This window comes from Ictidomys tridecemlineatus, chromosome 11 (genome assembly GCF_052094955.1).
Source record: "Ictidomys tridecemlineatus isolate mIctTri1 chromosome 11, mIctTri1.hap1, whole genome shotgun sequence".
In the NCBI taxonomy this organism is placed as follows: domain Eukaryota; kingdom Metazoa; phylum Chordata; class Mammalia; order Rodentia; family Sciuridae; genus Ictidomys; species Ictidomys tridecemlineatus.
In genome coordinates, this window is record NC_135487.1 from 61,656,464 (window position 1) to 61,676,171 (window position 19,708).

The window sequence follows — 19,708 nt, forward strand, 5'->3', positions numbered from 1 at the left end:
CAAAAAAAAAAAAAAGGACAAATAAAAAGAGCATAATAGCCTTTTCCAAACTTATTAAGGATTATGAAAATTATGAATGAAAAGCAATAGACTTACCTGTTGAGAATACCCCCGAAAAGTTGGATTTACAGTTTTAATTCCTTGAAATAGATTAGTAGGCACAACAGATCCTGGCCTGAGGAAGAAATCATTTTGAAAAAGAAATTTTTAATTTTTACTTTAGAAATTAAAAATCAAGAACTCAAATTGATAAACTGAAAAGTGTTTTTAATGTTTTAAAAAAACTCATTCAAAACTATCCAGCATTATGTTCCACAGGCTCATCAAAACATTTTATCATTGATATTTTAAGTGACACTGTACTGCTCTTTTCTCAATTAAGTGATCATATTTCTTTTTTTTATCATATTTCACTATATTTTTCAAAAATGCAATTTCCTGAGTAGTTCTAAAACAAAATTAACATATTACAGCAAATATTATTGCCCTATAACTAAAATTTAGAACAAACTGACACATTCAGGGAGACATCCATAAAGGTGTGGTAGTGCATGCCTACAATTTCAGCAATTCAGGAGGCTAAGGCAGGAGAATCACAAGTTCAAGGCCAGCCCTAGAAACCTATTGAGACTCTAATAATAAAAAAGAACTGAGGAAGCAGCTCCATGGTTTTAGCACCCCTGAGTTCAATCCCTAGTACTGATAAATAAAGATATCCATGGTCTGATTTTGACATTGTGAGACTGCTACTCCTGCATTATAACTCACAAATTTTGGTAATAGCAGTATTAGCAGTTCAGCACTCCAGATGCTTCTAAACTTTTAAACTGAACACTCCTTTATTTGGGTGTTAAGTTTCAAATGTAACATGCCTGAAACTTAACTGAACTGCCATGAATGTCTATCCTCTACTTTTTCCCACTCCAAAAAATAGGCCTGCATCCTTTTAATATTTATAATACTCATTTAGAAATATAATAAGAAAAATAAATAGAGTACATACCTGCTCTTATGCCACAATTCTGTCATTAGTTTGAGATAACTTTTACAAATGGCTGGTTTCTTATCTGTTCTAGCTAGTCCGCCACAATCAAGAAAAAACTGTGTCAAAGGTGGGCTAATTAAAAAAAGAGAAAGGTTAGAGTGGAATCAAGCTTTTCTTTTTTAACAATCCAAGGGTATTTTAATTTTTTTATAACTATTATGTCACAAATTCCTAGGAAACAGGTTCTAGCAGTTCAGACTCCTTTCTACTAGTTCTCACAAAGCATGCTTCTCTAGGTGCAGAAGATTGGCACGTCTGCTGAACTCAGGTACCTTCTCTTTGGCTTCCTTCTTTTTCTGATAATTTTCTTTTACATTTCAGGAAGCTGTCTCAGCTCTTAAGAGTGCTTAAAATTCTCAATATGCATACTAATTTCCTTGGCAAGAATCTTGCCTTTAACTTGCTTGTTTTATACAATGCCAATAGCATACTGGATAACACTGTAGACTCTGATAGTTTTGCCATGGTAACATCTGTGGGGCATTCCTTTTTGAATAGTACCCCTGCCTTTAATGTCTACAATATCACCTTTATAAGTTCATGGACATGATCAAAAGAACAATTCCAAGTGTTCTAAAAGACCTAAAGAACATATACTGTGTGCTTTTCCTCTTGTCCTTTGTGTTTGTAATTTTGATGAGTTACTGGAAGATTACAGATCTGGCTGAAAACAGAATCAAATTACTGATTAATTTTTGGTCATTTAATGAATTGATAGCACATATATCCCTATATCGATTATTTCCTTTTATGGAACTCAACCCCATTCAAATCAGATTTAACTCAACCATATCATTCCTCCATGCTGCCAGATGGTAACTACCCTTCATTCTTAAACAAACCTCTCTTGACCACTGTAATTCTCTTTACCTCTCAGACAACTCCTTTTCTCATTTTATTTGTTCTTTCTGCTCTCAGGCATAAAAATATTTTTAGTATATATAAAGGATGCTATAATTTTTCTTTCCTAAATATACTCTTATTCTTGGACAATCTGAAATTCCCACCCATACTCCAGCGATGGTCATATTTATATAAAGTCAACCAACTTATCTAAACTCCATTTACAGCAAATGCTCAAAATGATGGCTGTTACCATTTCAAATTTAACATGCTTGAAATTTAACTTTCAAGTCAATCTCTTCCTTCTCCTTCTACATTCTAGTATGTGGTACTGTTACACGTTGATGATGTTGATGACTCAAGTTAACAATTTTTTATGAGTTTGATTAGCTTCTATGATTCTATTCAGTTACAGGAAATTGGAAAAGGACCAGATCCAGACCTGCTATAAACTGACCACCCTATGAAGACATCTGGATAGCCAGTAAATTATCCTTTGCAACATTGTAATTTTATCATCCATATCTTTCCCAATGAAATCGAAGAAGATATAAATTTGTGGAATTGGTAGTGCAGTAATCAACAAAAGATCTAGAGCAACAAATGTACACATAAAAATCCCAGATTCTGAATTCTACTCTAACATTTACGATAAGCTGGTAATCTTTTTTTTTTTTTAATATGGAACACTTCATGAATTTGTGTATCACCCTTGCAGAGGGGCCATGTTAATCTTCTCTGTACTGTTCCAATTTTAGTATATATACTGGTTATGCAAGCACACTAATGAGCTGACAACCATGGCAAAATTATTTAACCTTCTGTGGTACACTTTCTTATGAGTATTAAAAAAAAAAAATCAACCTACAATCCTTTCATCATATAACTACATTATTAACCTTACTGTCTCCTCCCTTTGTCCACTGACTCTAATCAAACCATATCAATCAATCATTATAAGAATGTCTCTAATTCATCCACTCTTTTCTTACCACCCTAGATGGTGCAAGCCACCAAAATTTCTTGCCTAAATCACTACAGTTTCCTAGCTGGTCTTCCAAATTCCATTCTCTTCCCCCTCCAATCCACATGGCAATCATTCTAAAATGTAAACTGGATTATTTAGCTATCCATTGTAAAATTTCTCCAATTGTTTTACTTCACTAAGCATAAGACCTAAATCCTTCATGTGGTCTATGTTACCTGGACCCATGCTATTTACCCCCATGATTATCATACTCCTATCACAAATTTTCTTCCAGTTTCTCAAAAGTGTCAAGGCTGCTTACCAAATATTCATCTTTCTGTGCTGAATGTTCTCCCTACCCTTTATACAACCAGCTCATACTCATTCTTCAAGTTCCAGACTAAATCTCACTTCATCAAAGAGGTATTCTCTGATTATTTAATAAAAATTATTATTTTTTATTTCATTGGGTTATGGAACATAATGTAATTGGAACATAAGAGAACTAACAGTAAAGTTAGTTTACTACTAAAAACTACTAAAAACGAGATTACTCTGGGAAGAAATATACTTATGTTTAGTCTCCAATCACTATTCTAAAATTCAATCCAGTACAACGTCAAAATCAATGATTATGAATTCTGGTCCTTACTTAATACCTCTACATCTAAGAGTAATAACTGCCCTTTCTACTTTGTATGATTTAGAAAAAAATTTTTTTGAATGCTTTGTTAGTGAGGTTTCCACTTCTAGGGAAAAAAAAATATTTTCATAGGATTTCTAAACTAAAAGTGATCTGAGGAATTAATTACTTCAAGCTCTTTATTTTCTATATGTTAAAAAAAAAAAAAACTGTCTATAGTCTATGCCAGGACCAAAAGTGTTGGAAAACTATAGACATGCAGACAGTTACCCCATTTGAACAATGGATTGTGTTCTAACCCAGATCTTTGCCTACTCTATTTTGGGAGTTAGTCTACTATTGCAATAGCATGGTTTTCTGCTCAAAGAGTAACTTTTTAAAACTACACATGCACACGCAGACAAAAAAAATTAAGTTATTTCTTACCAGTTAGAAAGAGCCTGCAAAGCTGCATTCATATAACAAGTATTTCCAATATTTTTCAAACCTGTAAGACCTATTGGGAAAAAATATAAAGTCCTCATTTAAAAACACAAAAGATACTCAATTAGTCATCAAAACAGTTTGATGACAATGCAAAAAACTCATGTAATGAGAAACAATAAAAATCTTTTTTCTCTCCATTTTCATGTGTAACACTAAAGCAGTATTTGTTAGCTTGAGCCATAAAAAACTGCCAAAGTTCAAACTACACAACATCAATTTCCTGTGGTTCAAGCCAAGACAATAAAGCAGACATTGGATAAATTTCTCTCTTCCATGTATCTTCAAGTTCACAGTAGGCAGCAGAATGGTGAGCATAGCTGCCTTCCATTTACACTCAAGTTCACTTACATTACTTTATCACATTATTAAAAGATGAAATAGAGATGCAGGATGAAGCTCAGTGCACATGCTAGGCAAACGCTATGTCACTAAAACTACATTTCTTACCTGGAAATTTAAACTTCTAAGAATCTCTAAAACACAGCTTAGAATTAGTAACAGTTGTCAACAGTATCCAATAAAATAATACTGTGGGCTAAATTAATGGATTAAAACAGACATATATGAAATATATATTATTTCTAGTAATGTTAAACTTATAAAAAAGTGTTAATCCCCATTTTATTATTTTAATATATACTAAATATACACCTAAAAACAATTATAAAATAGAAAATTTGAAGTTTTTACCATGAGCTATAGACCTAAAAGAATACAAAAAACGTGAGACTTATTCTCATGTAAGGGTTTGAAGTAAGGGAGTGAGGGGGCAAAGGTCTATCATAATAACCTCGTTTTCCAAATGAATGTTGTCCCTTAGAAGTTCTAAGGGGATACATGAATATTTCCCCACCAACTGACAGATTAAAAATTTAAAAATGGGTTGAGAACTACTGTTCAAATAGATATCAAAATGCACATTAGCAAAAGGTCATAAGGCCCAACTGTAAAAGAGTCATTAGGATCTCAGTTTGGTAAAGTGATTCCAGAGAAACCAAAAGTTTGCTTTATTTCCAAATACATAATAGAACATGTTTCTGAACTCTCTTTTTGTAATTATCTCCATTCCCACAACCTCTAAATTTTGAAATTTTCACATTACATATTTTCCTTAAGTAACAAGCAGCCAAACAAAAAAGGGGTGTTACACAGGAGAATTATGTTACCTCTTGCCTTAAGTTCATCTTCTTCTTCCACTTCTATATCCAGATCATCAAATACAGCAACCAGAGGAGTTTTCAGTGTTGTGTTACTAGGTATTTTAAAATCCTTATAGCAAAAAGATATAGCAAACTTGAATAAATCCTCAGGGTAAAAAAAAACCTTTAATTTTAACTTATACAATTACTAGTAGATGTTATTTTAATAGAACCCTAAGAATTTGTGGTATTAGCAATTATTCTAAAATTGACATTTAATTTTGAAGGAAATACACATCTATGCTAATTAATAGCAAATGATCTTGGTTTTATTAATATTTGAACTTATATAAAAAGTTACCTTTTATAACTGACTTTCCTAAATTTAAACTCAATAATTGAGTAATATCATATCTCAATTAAAATAAGACCTCCAAAATGTACTATCCTACATTGTCTTTTCAGATCTTTCTAACTTTGCAAGAAAAAGGTGTAAAATTTTTCATCATAACAAATCAACATTTATAGATTTCAAATATATTTTTTCTTAATATATATTACTATACTTAGCTTGCACACTCTTATGCTTATTAGTCAAAAAAGTATTTAAATTAAAAAATTCCAATATTATTTCCCAAGAATTGACTTAACTCAGACATTGCAAGTGATAACCTGTTGGCCAAATGCTAGCCTACAGTTAAAAAGAAAGACCCCCCCAAAAAAAGAAAATTTGAGCTAAAGTTTAAAATATCAGGAAAGTGCACATAAAGAACAGAAATTTCAATCTGTCTTTTAATATCATAAGATCAAGGCACACTGAACTCATTCAACAACAATCAAATAGAGAACAGGAATACCATAATGCATTTAGCATGTACTCTGGATCTCCAACTTAAAAGCCTTATCACATCTTCCCAATGCAGGCATATGTACTTATACCCACCCACTTATATCTTTCCTTTCCTTTCTGGTATCTATAGATACTGAAAATTTGAATAGGTTTCATATTTTCGCTTGTATTTATAAAATAATTGTTTTATAAAAATGGTACATGTTCACTTCAATCTGAAAAAATCTTAATGACATTTGCAAGGTTTCCAATGTTTTGTTATCAATACTTAGGTGAACAGAATTCAAACAGCCTATAAATTCTGCACTTCTAAAGAAGTTTATAAAAATAACTTTTCTTCTGAATAATAAAATATTCCAATTCATCAGGAAATTAAGTATCAGTACACTTATTCTACCAGATTCAAAATTCATTAGAATTTTCAATCTTAATCTATTTTGGCAGAAATAGGAACAGATTGGCTGGGGTTGTGGCTCAGCAGTAGAGCGCTCACCTAGCACATGCAAGGCCCTGGCTTCAATCCTCTGCACCACATAAAAATAAATAAAAAGGTATTGATCCAATACAACTAAAAAATAAAAAAAGAAATGGGAACAGATATCTTATTTAATTTACTTTTAGTAAGTAATGCTAATAATTACTTTGCTTTTATAAACTGTGATCAGTTTCTTACATGATTAAAATTTTAGTCAGCACATCACATCACACTTTTGTTAATAATGTAAGAATCAAAAAACTTATTTTCAGGGCTGGGGATGTGGCTCAAGCGGTAACGCGCTCGCCTGGCATGCGCGGGGCGCTGGGTTCAATCCTCAGCACCACATACAAATAAAATAAAGAAGTTATGTCCACCGAAAACTGAAAAATAAATATTAAAAAATATTCCCTCTTTCTCTTTAAGAAAAAACTTATTTTCAAAGTATTAAAGCTTTTGAAATATATTAAACACTTGTGAATAATAAGTAGGTACTTGCGGAAGAAATAGTAATGGTGATAATTTATTGGAACCATTCAATGTCAATCTGGCAATGCAACAAACATTCCCTGTCTAAAATCTACTTATCTTAGGTTATAGTGTGTAAGGCAAGCAATTTACTGTCACAAATGTCAAGCATCAAAATGTGATACAAAGATACAACAGAAAAATCTGAGTTGGCATCAAGAACAAATTTAGAACCAGGCATGGCAGCGCACTCCTGTAATACCAGAAACTCAGGAGGCTGAGACAGCAGAATGGCAAGTTTGAGGCCAGCCTCAGCAACTGAGCAAGGCCCTCAGCAACTTAATGAGACTCTGTCTCAAAAAAATAATAATTAAATGGGCTGGGGATGTGGCTCAGTGGTAAAATACCCCTGGGTTAAATCCTAGTACCACACACACATAAAGAAAGGAACCAATATACAAATGCAACATAACTTTTACAATACACATAAGGAAAAAGAAGCCTCAGGGTTAATCAAATCTAATCAAATGATAATCAGAATAAGTTTGCAGTTAACTGTTATAATTTCCTTTTTCTTATTTTTATATGACTGGAAATTATGAAAATTAGGTGATCAATCTTCGCAAGTCTATACATGTACTCTAAGTCTCTTGATCCAAAGGGAGAAAAATCTCTAATTTAAGACATACTATATTTCATTATATTCTATCTAGTTTTCAATAATTAGTAAAAAGTTCACAGTAATAAAAATGGAGGTAGAGAGGGGAGGGAATAAGGAAAAGGGAACTGAATTAGTACGTTCCATTCTCTAGCAAAGAAGGCCTACCATCCTACAATCAGGTTTGCTAGAAATAAAATAAATACTTAAATCATTTTCTTTTCAGATCATTCAGTACTTTTCCATCTTATTTGTTTTTAATCAATACTTTCCTTTTTTTCCCATATTTTTCATTGGTATTTTATTTTGAGATAAGGTCTAAGTTGCCCTAGCAGGCCTCAAACTTACAATCCTCCTGCCTCAGCCTCCCAAATAGCTGAAGTAATAGGCGTGTGTGACCATGCCTGGCCTGCTTTCCCTTCTTCTGACAGGTGGGTTTCAATCTCATCTTTATCTATCACTCTATACTCCTCCCAAAAAGGAGTATAGAGTGATAGATAGTGACACATTGTAGACATTTTTAGAATATTAGTAGGTCAGGAAGGCTTCCTTTTCAAATTTCAACCACATGAAAATTTTTGAAACTGCTAACTATTTGATATCTTAACTAAATGGGTTTAAATTACCTGGACACTGTTTTCCTGTGTTTGCTGAGGTTGTCTTCCATGAGGCAATGAAGGCTGAGTTCCTAATTTTCTATCCAAAAATACTTCTTTGCTGCAAGCATAACACCAGACTCGAAGAGTAGTGAGGTTCACAGTTAGATAATGCTTTGTCTCCTGTATAATTTCACAGGAGAAGGAGAAGAGGAACCACAATTAGATATACTTGAAAATATTTCTTCAAAAGATCACAGAAGATAAACTGCTGGCCTTTGATGATTTGTGATATACCCAAAAGAGCTAATCTAGAAACTCAAAAAAACTGTTCTTCCAATAAACTGCTAAAGCATAGTGAATAGTAATACCTAAGTCCATTAGAAGTTACTCTATAACCCATTTCCCCCCACTATTCATTATATAAAGATAAATGGGAAAATGTAAAAGTATAAGACTACTCTGCAGTCAGCAAGTAAGTAGAATATAAGAAATAATGAAACTGGGAATGCAGTTCAGTGATAAAAACACATTTGAGGCTCTGGTTCAATACGCAGCACTGCCCCCCGCCCCCCTCCAAAAACAAAAAGGGAAAGAAGGAGAAAAAAATGATAGACAATAGCAAGTAACTATTCTAGGAACTGAGAACAGCAAAAAAACAAAACTAACATGAATCAAAGCACACAACAGCAAAACAGCTCAAGCAGTAGGGAATATGAGATCTTGAATAAATAAAACTCCAGTCTTTCTCAAGTTAAATTCTGCAAAAGAATTTTAGCCCTGCCTGCAGAAAATGATGTGAGTGACTAATTTCTTGCTCTCCCAAGGCACACATAGCAAGTACCATTCTAGCTTCACAGAAGCAAATTATGTATAATGATGCCTTGCAGTTCTGAGTATTTCGGCTTAATTAATTCTCTTGAGACTTACTTTGTTCATCTTAAGACACAGTTTGTTTGAGAAACTTGTAGTTTAGAATGTGAAATCTACCTAATGCTATAAAAGATGCATGCCAGGGCTGGAGATGAGGCTCAGCGGTAGAATGTTTGCCTAGCATGTGCAAGGACCTGGGTTCAATCCCCAACACCACCAAAAAAAAAAAAAAAAACCAAACATGTTAATAATTGAAAGATGCATGCCAGAATTACACGGGAAGCACCAAACAGAGCAAAACAAAGACGACACCAGTTAGGTGACAGGAAAAGGCAATACAATATGAATCGAAATATAAAGCTAGCTAGACCATGTCATATACTTACATATTGCTCTGATTTCAAAATCCATAACCTCCTAATATTCCAGCCATGAGTATTAAGGCACCACAATATACCTGGATGCATACTTAAATAAGTATTCTCTGAATTATAGGTTCATTCTAATATTGGTCTTCTTTGCAATTCCCCTCCCTACTTACCAAGACACTTTTAACTCATTTAAAAAAAAAAAAAAACCAAACTTGAATTATGACTTGAATTAATAATGCTCTATTGACTTTTTCTTTCTTTCAGCCATCTTAAAAATTGTCTCAAAAAGCTTATGGGTATTGCTCAATAGTACAGTGGTAGAGCACAACAAGCTCAGAATATGCAAGGTTCCAGGTTCAATCCCCAGCACGCACGCATGCACACGCGCGTACACACACACACACACACACACACGTTTACATTCTACACTGTCTCAAAACAAGTTTTTTTTTTTAAAAAAGTTTTGTATTAAAATATATTATATACATACCTGAGAATGTATGGTGCTGTGATCTTGTGTTTCACCACAGCCAACATATGAACATCTATTCTATAAACAATCATACAAGAAGGAAAATATTTTATAACATGAAAATGTATAATAGCATTAAAACCATATTTACAACCAGATCTTAATTACATGTTTTAATGATTACTTTTCATAGTAATTTAACTTAAAGGTACCAGGTACAAAATGAAACCATATAGAATATATATCTCTAAGTTGAAAATTATGTCACCTCTAATAAAAAGCAAGCATAAAATATCTCAATGACTAAAAACTCTGTGAGAGCCAAGTTAAAATTCTTCCAAAATTTAAAGTTTAGTATTTTGTTATCAAACAGTGATGTCTTAAAACTATGCTCATTTATGAAATTCTAAAGTGTCAAAACTTTTTTTGGTTATCATTATTCAGATCTACATTTCTACTATCAAAATTTTCAAGAAAAAGAAAATATATATATACACACACACATACCTCCAGGCATGCCCAAAGATTTGGTCCTCTGACTTTACAATCCTGACAAGTACCCTAATGAAAGGAAATTTAAAAAGACAATATTTGTTATATTGACACAGCCAAAGATATACAATTCTCTAATAACATCATACATTTTAAAATGAGGATTCATAAATAATATTTTATTAAAATGCACATTTGGGAGAAAAGCCAAGTATGATTTTTTTTTAAGAAAGATTAACATCTTACATGAGATTTTTGTATCAAATCTTCTTTTGTTATTTCACCAACTGAATCCAAATGTGGACAATGATTTCGAAAAGCTGACATTTTGTTAGAATTTTTTTCCTGTTTCCCAAGGCTTTCCAAATGAGGCAGTATCTACAGAAAAATGACCCAAAAATTTTAATAAGAAAATGCTAACATACTAAAAATAATTGGGAGTGAAAAATAACATATGAATGATAAGTTCACAAGTTTGCCCTGCAAGAGTATATTTTCAAACATCCCAAGTTAAGTTTTATAATTGAAATTAATCTGAACATTGGAAATTTCTCTATCTAAACATCTTATTAAATTGACACCCATGGATAAATTGGTTTTCCATGACTTTTCCTGATCTTTCCTCCTTCCCTTTTCACTTTTTTAAAAATATTTTTTTAGTTGTAAATGGACATAATACCTTTATTTTGTTTCATTTGTTTTTATGAAATTCTCAGGATTGAACCCAGCACCTCACACGTGTAAAGTAAGTGCTTTAAAACTGAGCCACAACCCCAACCACCATTTCACTTTTTATAGATAAATAAAAGGGAGGAAATTCAAATTACCCACTTCTGAAGCATTTTTATCCTTTTTTTTTTTAAGATTAATCCTTTGGCTGGAATAAAAATTGAAAAGAAATGTTAAATGAATCTCATTGCAGTAGCACACACCTATAATTCCACCAACTTGGGAGGGTGAGTCAGGAATATCACAAATTCAAGGTCAACCTCTGCAACTTAGCAAGACCCTGTCTCAAACAAAAAGAAAGGAAAAAATAAAAAAGGCGGCAGCAGCAGCAACAGCTCTTCCTGTTTCCTTTTGTAGTTTTGCCTACTCCTGTATCAATCAGTGAATATGTGAACAATTTGAAGTCTTGCCATTTCTTTATATTCCCATCCCAGGCAACTATCAGAATACCTGCCACATGGAGGAGCTTGATGAACGTGGCTTTAACCAAAGCCCATTTCAAGTTTTGTTTGTGCTTCTGGTGACATATCCAACAAATCATTGCCAAATCCAAGTATCGCCCCCATGGTTTCTTTCGTTGTTTGTTTTTTGTTGTTGTTGTTGTTTTTTTTTGTTATCAGAGATTGAATCCAGGGGTGCTTAACCACTGAGCCACATCCCCAGCACCTCCCCTCACCCATTCCCATTTTTTCTTTTTTTTGGTGGTGCTGAAGATTGAACCCAGGGCCATGTGCATGTGAGGCAAGCACTCTTACCAACTGAGCTAAATCCCAAGCCCATTTTTTTTTTTTTAATTTAGAGGCAGAGTCTCTCTGAGTTGCTTAGGACCTCAATAAGTAGCTGAGGAGGGCTTTGAACTCACAATCCTCCTACCTCAGCCTCCCAGCTGCTGGGATTATGGGCATATACCACTGCACCTGGCTATCCCTCCATGTTTTCTTCTAAGAGTTTTATAGCTTTAACTCTTAATGTTTAAATCTTTAAAATATCTGAGTTAGTTTTGTACAGGGTAGGACTCCAATTTTATTCTTTTGCTTGTACTTATACAGTTTGCCCAACATCACATTGAAAAGAATGTGCTGCTAGATGTGGTGGTGCACAACTATAATTCCAGGTATTCCAGGGGCAGGAGAATCACAAGTTCAAGATTGGCAACTTAGCAAGACCCTGTCTCAAAATAAAATAAAAAATGGGGCCCTATCAGGTCCCCTCTAGCCCTGCAAGAGTTCTGTTTCTATTTACACTTCAATAAATCCTACTATTACACTCACTCATCCTTGTCTGTGGATTTCTCTTCAAAAAAATAAAAATAAATTCAATAAAATAAAGAGCTTAGAGGATGTAGCTCAGAAGCCCCAGGTTCAATCCCCAGTATCACAAAAATAAAAAATAAAGACACTACCTTTATTCTTTATTGTTTGCTTACAATGAGTTTCCAGAATCTATTTTGTTCCACTATCTGTTAATAGGATAATAATCTGAATTATTACAGAGGCTATAGACACTATTTTGATATTTTATAGTTACAAAATATACCTCCTCACTATTCCCTTTTAGTTTCCTTGACTATTTTCTGAACATACTAGAAAATATAAATTTTGCCTTTTATTTCCCAATATTGATACCAATTATTTAATTTGGCATTTTAATGCATTTACTAGAACTGGTAATACAACACAGATACAAAAGTGATCATGGACATCCCCACCAATTTCCCATTTTTACTGGTTCTGATGTTTAAGATACTTGCTATCACTTCCTTGTCCATTTAGTTAGAAATGTTTTTAGGCAGGGGTGCAGTGGTAATCCCAGCAAATCTAATTTCAGTGATTCTAATCCCAAGGACCAGGGAGGCTGAGGCAGGGAAGGAAAATCCTAAATTCAAGATCAGCCTCAACAACTTAATGAGAGGCCTGAGAGGCCTCATCAATTTAGTGAGACCCTCAGCAACTTAGGAGGATGCTGTCTCAAAATAAAATATAAAAAGGATTGGGCCACAGTGAATCCCACCATTATGTACATCCATAACAATGGGGTCCTAACTAGAGTAAGACATGTTCCATGCTTGTACAATTATATCAAAATGTCTACTGTCATGTATAATTAAAAAAGAATGAAAAAAAAAAAAGGACTCAGGATGTAGCTCAGTAAAGCACCAGGTGTTCAAACCCCACTACCAAAAGGGGGGAAAAAAGACTTGATGGGGCTGGGAATGTAGCTCAGTATGCACAAGGCCCTGGGTTTGCTATACAGCATCAAAAAAAGTGCGGTGAGAGGAGTCTTAATGAACTTTATCAAATGCCCTCTCCACAGCTACTCACAGCTCACTATATATTACTTGCTTCATTTGCTGATATGACCTATTTATTAACAGATTTAGTACTTAACAATGCTTTCATTGATGCAATATACCCTATGTGTCAAAATGTATTATTAATCTGTTGCTTCATGCTTATATTCTATTGGCTAGTATTGTATTTAAAGATTTTGTCTTTCTATACATAAATGATATTTACCTATTTTGGTAGCATTTTTATCACAGAATGCATTGGGTAGTTTTGCATCATCAATGGTGGAGAGTAGCCGTCATTATTATGATGATGTGTTCTTCATAAGTTAAATGAAACTCAACTGTAAAACCATCTGCTACGATGCGTTTTTCAAGGACCAGTCTCTAATCATCTTTTCAATCCATCGATGGAAATTGATCATTTCAAGTTTTAATCTTTTGGGTAAATTTCACTCATATTTTTCTATACCACCATCCATTTCCTCTTGAAATAACTTTTGAGATCATAGCATTACATGTATATTCTCAAGTAAATCTGGAAAAAAAATGATTCTGTTAATCTCTCCTATATTTTTGAAGAGTATATGGTATTTCCCTCCTTCCTAAACTTACATATTTATACTCCATTCTTTTCCCTTCTTTAAAAGGTTTACCTAATTCCTTGATCTTTGCAAAGAACCAGATTTGGGATTGATTTATTCTTTCCACTATTTTTGCTCTGCTTCCAATTCCATTAAATAGTTTTATCTTTAATCCTCATATCCTAATTTTGGTTTTCTTAATCTCTAAAGGTGAGGACTGAACCCTTTTTCACTTAATTAATAAAAGTATTTAAACCAAGCTAGATGAAGTGGCTCATGCCTAGAATTCCAGCAACTAGAGAAGCTGAGGCAAGTAGGATCACAAGTTTGCAGCCAGTTTCAGCAATTTAGAAAGACCCTCAGCAACTTATAGAGACCCTACCTCAAAATAAAAATAAAAAGGACTGGGGATTTACTTAATTCAGTGGTAAAGTGGCCCTAGGTTCAATCCACTTCCCAAAAAAAAGCATTTAAACCAAACATTTTCAAGCATAGCATAGTGGTTGGGTTGTATACGGTTGGTACACCTGTTGTTCCTGTTATTCAAGAAGGTGAGGCAAGAGGGTCACCAGCCCAGGAGTTTAGGACAGTTTGAGCAATATAACAAGACCCATCTCAAATAAGAAAAAAAACCAAAAACCCAACTATTCATTTCCTTCTAAGTACAACTTCTGCTGCTTGCCAGTGAAATGGAACTGTTCTCACTGCTTTCTAAATAATGCTCTGAATGCTGTCTCAAAGGAAAGAAATAGGATCAGTGAATTAAAAAGAAACTTTCAAAAAGATCATTTTTTTTAAGTTTCAAGTTAAAAAAAAGCTAAAGTTCTCTTTATTCTGCTACTTAAAGAGAATTTAAAGAGAATCAGTACGTGTAAATAAAAGGTAACAAATTTGTAGCAAGGCTAAATAGTATTCCATATAATTAAATACAATGCTATGAAAATAGAAGGTCCTTAGTTATCTAGTTGTATTAAGTATATTCACTATGTTAACAAAATGATTCTTATATTTGACAAGGATTTATTGAAAGAAAGTACTTAGATTCAGCAGGACAAGACAAAATTTCTTAGTTACTTCAATTCCTTCTCAAAGTACACATCAAAAGAATGTGTTCTCCACACAGAATAAGGCATATCTATTTTCATTCTAGTCTCACAATTGTCAGGGGAGATAGGTATTAAGATACTAAACATCAAAACAGTGAAAACTATTTTAGTCCACAGCATAGATCCCACAAAACTCAGATTCCCTCAAAAATACAAGCCTGTGGCTCACAGATTGGGAATCACCAAGGAAGCACAAGAAAATCCAAAATTTACATGGAAATTAAGATTTTTCCATAATTTGATCTCATTTTTATCCTTATGTTAGTTTTTTATCTTATGGAGGGTTTTTTTGTTTGTTTTAATTTGGTATAGAAGACTGAACCCAGGGGTCCTCTTCCACTCAGCTCCATCACCATTCTTTTTTATTTATCTATTTTGAGAGAGTCTAAGTTGCAGAGGCCAGTCTCAAACTTGCAATCGTCCTGCCTCAGTCTAAGCCAAGTAGCTAGGATTACGCATGTGCCACTGTACCTCACCTGTTCTTACTTTTACAATCTTACATAAATTTTAGATAAAAAGTTCTTTTATTTTTTTTTATAAAAAGTTCTTTTAGATTTTTTTATTATTTTTAGAAGTTGTAGATGGACAACATACATTTATTTGTTCATTTTTACGTGGTGCTAAAGATCAAACCCAGTGCCTCAAACATGCTAGGCAAGTACTTTGCCACTGAGCTACCGCCCCAGCCCTCACATAGCTTTTTCTATCTATCCTAACTGGATTATTGAAGTTCTCATCCATAACAGTGACAATAAATATCAAGTAAAATTTTTTCCAGATGGAAATTATTGCATTCATTGGCTCTATAATATACAGCTTTGGGGGCTCAACTGCCCATCTGCACTTAAGGAGCTTTAAAACTACTTCTGAAGATACTGCTTTTAATGGAGGGTAATATTCTAGTGCTAAAATCTCCAAGTTTCAGTCTTGAAAAAAAAACAATTTGGGTGTGGAGGGTCTTGAAGACTGAACCCCAGATTTACCACTAAGCTACATCCCCAGTCCCTTTTTTTATGAGACTCAGTGACAGTGCGTCCCTGCGTTCAATCCACAGTATCAAACACAGTCTCACTAAACCAGACTTAAACTTTTAATCCTCCTGCCTCAGCCTCTAGAGGAGCTGGGATTACAGGCTGGTACCACCACAACTGGCTCAGTCCTGAAATTCTGTTCTACCATCCTATAATAGCAGACAACCAGATACTAAAATTTTAATATAGGAAAAGCAAAGGAACCCATGCTATTAATATTTTGGATATACATAAAGGCATGGTAACCCACTGAGAGTCTTTTAATATTGAGAAACTAAGTCATTCCATGGCTTAGTCTCTTCCAAAAACTCAAGTAATTCATTAAAAAAAAAAAAAAATCAGTCTCCACAAGGGCTGGGGGTATAGCTCACTGGTAGAGCACTTGCCTAGCTCTTATGAATTCCGGGCACCACAATACACACAAATGCAAAATCAAAATCAAATTCATGTGACAGAGAAAAAAAAATTATGTCAGGAGGACTATTAACTATTTAATAGATATAGGTAAGATTAATATAAATCCAGCAGAGGTCTTTATTAGCATGTGGCAGAACTGCTAAATCCTTTTTATTGTTTATTTTCAGATGGGATCTCGCTATGCTGCCCAGACTGGCCCCAAACTCCTGGGTCCATGTGATCCTCTTTCCTTAGCCTCCAAAGTAGTTGGGACTATAGGCACAGACCACTATGCCCAGCTACAACAATTCAATATTTTTAACCAAAATATCACTAAAGTTACAGAAAGCAGGCTACTGAAAACTGACTATAAGCTTAAAATCATAAACATTAGTTGCTAAAGTATTTACGAAAGCAAGCTAAATTGACAAGGTGACACATGCCTGTAATCCTCAGAAGGTTGAGATAGAAGGATCACAAGTTCAAGACCAGCCTCAGCAACTTAGCAAGACCCTGTCTCAAAACAAAAAATGAGGGGCTAAGGATGTAACTTAGTTGTAAAGAGTGCTCGAGTTCAATCCCTAGTACCAAAAAAACAAAACAAAACTACCATGTAAAGTAAGGCTTTAAACTGGGCACAATGGCACACTCCTATAATACGAGTCATTCAAAAGGAGGAAGTAGGAAGACTTCAAATTCAAGGTCAGACCCCATCTCAAAATAAAAAGATCTGGGGATTGTAGCTCAGTGACAGTGTGCCCCTGCGTTCAATCCACAGTACCAAAAAAGTTAAAAATTAAAAATAAAATGAGTCCACAAAAAAGGGATTCAAGTATTTGGATTCTAGATCATAAAAGATATATAAAACAATGAAATTATTACTCAAGGGCCGGGGATGTAGCTCAGTGGTAAAGCACTTGCCTTGTATACTCAAGGCCCTGGGTTCAATCTCGAGCACTGCAAAAAAAAAAAAAAAGAGAGAGAGAGAGAGAAATTCTTACTTAATTATCAGCAGAAAATGTTTTAGAATAAAGTGGATAGCTGGTTTAAGTGCATTCATTATATCTTAGCACATATAAAGGGCTTAAAAGAGAGTGATAATAGTAAGTATTTAATAAATAAATGATAACTATTATATGGAACAAGTGAAAGCAAGGAAGTGAACACATACACACACAAAAAAAAAATTTGCAGAACTTGATATATGTGTCATAATTATTTGAATATTATCACCAAAGAGGAAGTCTTTCTTTTCTGTAAATCCAATCAATTGTGAAAATTTTGATTCAAATATAGATAAATTTTCAAAGAAGCAAGTTGTTCTCCATAATTGTTACACAGGTTAGACAACCAACTGTCATAAATGTTTCGAAGAACAGCATTTTACACTAAAAACTCAAGATTCTGTGATTATAGAAAAATTGATTTATCAATAGTTTTAGCTTAGACTATGATTCTAACAGTTCCAACTAATTTAACTAGTTCAAGGGTATAGAAGAACATTTTAAATATTATACTTCAAAATTATATTAATAGCAAGAATACAATGACTCATCTTTCCATAATTATCATAGAAGAAAACTGCTATCCAATAAAGGTAAGCCAAAAAAAAAAAAAAACTGATTATCAGTGAAGAGTGTAATAACAAGTAGAAAAACATGTTTCATTTTGAATCAAACCACAGTAAGTACTTGTGGAGACATTTTAACCTATGAAATCTGCTGACAAGCTTTTTTTTCAGTAATAGGCTTGAAGATTGAAGTTAACAAACATCTTAAAGAATCATGTTTCTTGTTCTTTAAACATTTTTGTAGAATGAGAAGATTACAGTCTCACAAACAGTCCTAAAATTTTTACCCAATCATTCTTTTCACTCAAACCATAACAAAGAAATTCAGTAATAATTTATTTCCCTCTTTCTAGAAAGATGTGTCATTGGTCCTCAACAGTCTAATTAATGAGAGCTTTATTAAGAAAACTACATTGTTGATTAGCTGATTCTTTACCTACAACCTACCTATTCTAGAATCTAATCTTTTTTAATAATCTAATATTAACAGTGCCACATTAATCATCCTAAAACATAGCTGCAATATGGCAAAACTTACATCAAATAAAATCCCTTGAGACTTATAAATCTCAATTAGCATTTCCTACAAAGAAAAAAAAATCAGTTCAATGAATGACAAAGCATGGCCAATTCTAATTTTATCTAAATAATCATGACAAACCTCAGAAAGAGAAAATATGAATACAACAGAGTTCTAATAAGAGGCTCAAATAAGATTATGATAACTTCCATCCCAAGTCTCACTTCTGACTAAGATAGAGGGTTAATAAGAAAGAGTACACTGGCATTAAGGGATAGTCATTAAAAATACTTATGTATGCTATGTAGGAACATGGAAAAACAAATGCAATCAACCACATTCAAGTGAAAACTACTTGAAGAAAAAGTTTGTCAATCCAGGTGTGGTACCAACTAGTGAAGTTAAGGCAGGATAATTCCAAGTTCAAGGCCAACCTCAGCAAATTAGTAACAACTTGTCTTAAAATAAAATTAAAAAACAGGGTTTGAGATGTAGCTCAGAGATGGAGCAGCCCTGGGTTAAATACCAAGTATATAATAATACCAAGTAATAATAATAATAAAAATACCACCTCCAGCAAAAATATTTTTAAATTCTCTTTCATAATTTTATAAACAATTAAAAACTATAGGAAATGATCTCATTTCATGTTACATTCGGTCCCATATTTTCACCATATACTATATTTAAGGACTGTGCCAAGCCCTGCAAAGAGACTAATTCAACAAAAGCTTACAATTAAGTATGGGCTAAGCATTATAAAATCTGGAGGGAAGGGGGCTTGAAAAATAGCTCAGTGATAGAGCTCTTGCATAGGATGTGCAAGGCCCTAGGTTCCATCCTCAGAACACGAACACACACACAACCCGGAAAAAAAAAGTGGAGCAGGAGTGCCAGCATTGTTCTACTCTCTATCCTACTATCTTTTGGGAAGCCATCTACACTCTATTGCTACTATCCTCAACACCCTGCAATTATTTTATTCTTTTGACATAACTAATTTGACGTCAGTTCTCTATCACAAGCTATCTAACTTTCAAATCTCAGTACCATCTTATGATTCCCTGCTTACTGTCAGTTACCAAATTCTACTGTTTTTCACCACTT

At 33.6% G+C, this 19,708-nt stretch overlaps 2 protein-coding genes, 1 non-coding gene and 1 pseudogene across 13 annotated transcripts in view; 1 reads left to right on the forward strand and 3 right to left on the reverse strand.

The window, feature by feature from the left end:
- Positions 1–19,708, forward strand: part of Miga1 (mitoguardin 1) — a 574,792-nt gene that overhangs the window by 463,277 nt on the left and 91,807 nt on the right. The window lies entirely within an intron of this gene.
- The window catches only part of Usp33 (ubiquitin specific peptidase 33), a 62,926-nt gene that overhangs the window by 27,453 nt on the left and 15,765 nt on the right, over positions 1–19,708 (reverse strand). For 5 of the 11 annotated variants that reach the window (XM_021730112.3, XM_078026511.1, XM_021730111.3 and 2 more), the window contains 8 exons: positions 10,625–10,756; positions 10,394–10,447; positions 9,905–9,964; positions 8,201–8,353; positions 5,151–5,253; positions 3,925–3,994; positions 1,004–1,117; positions 97–175 (listed from right to left, as the gene is read on the reverse strand). In XM_021730112.3, the coding sequence (XP_021585787.1) occupies positions 97–175; positions 1,004–1,117; positions 3,925–3,994; positions 5,151–5,253; positions 8,201–8,353; positions 9,905–9,964; positions 10,394–10,447; positions 10,625–10,705 (714 nt within the window). In that variant the 5' untranslated portion in view covers positions 10,706–10,756. Of the gene's footprint in view, positions 1–96; positions 176–1,003; positions 1,118–3,924; positions 3,995–5,150; positions 5,254–8,200; positions 8,354–9,904; positions 9,965–10,393; positions 10,448–10,624; positions 10,757–11,310; positions 11,388–13,623; positions 13,933–17,432; positions 17,469–18,619; positions 18,639–19,708 lie in introns of those variants that run through there. The other 6 variants (XM_078026515.1, XM_078026513.1, XM_078026512.1 and 3 more) reach the window with 5 other exon arrangements.
- LOC106145056 (large ribosomal subunit protein eL21 pseudogene) lies at positions 1,202–1,671 on the reverse strand (annotated as a pseudogene).
- On the reverse strand, positions 2,564–2,670 carry LOC120891148 (U6 spliceosomal RNA). Its single transcript, XR_005735568.1, has one exon. It is a non-coding gene; the product is annotated as a U6 spliceosomal RNA (small nuclear RNA).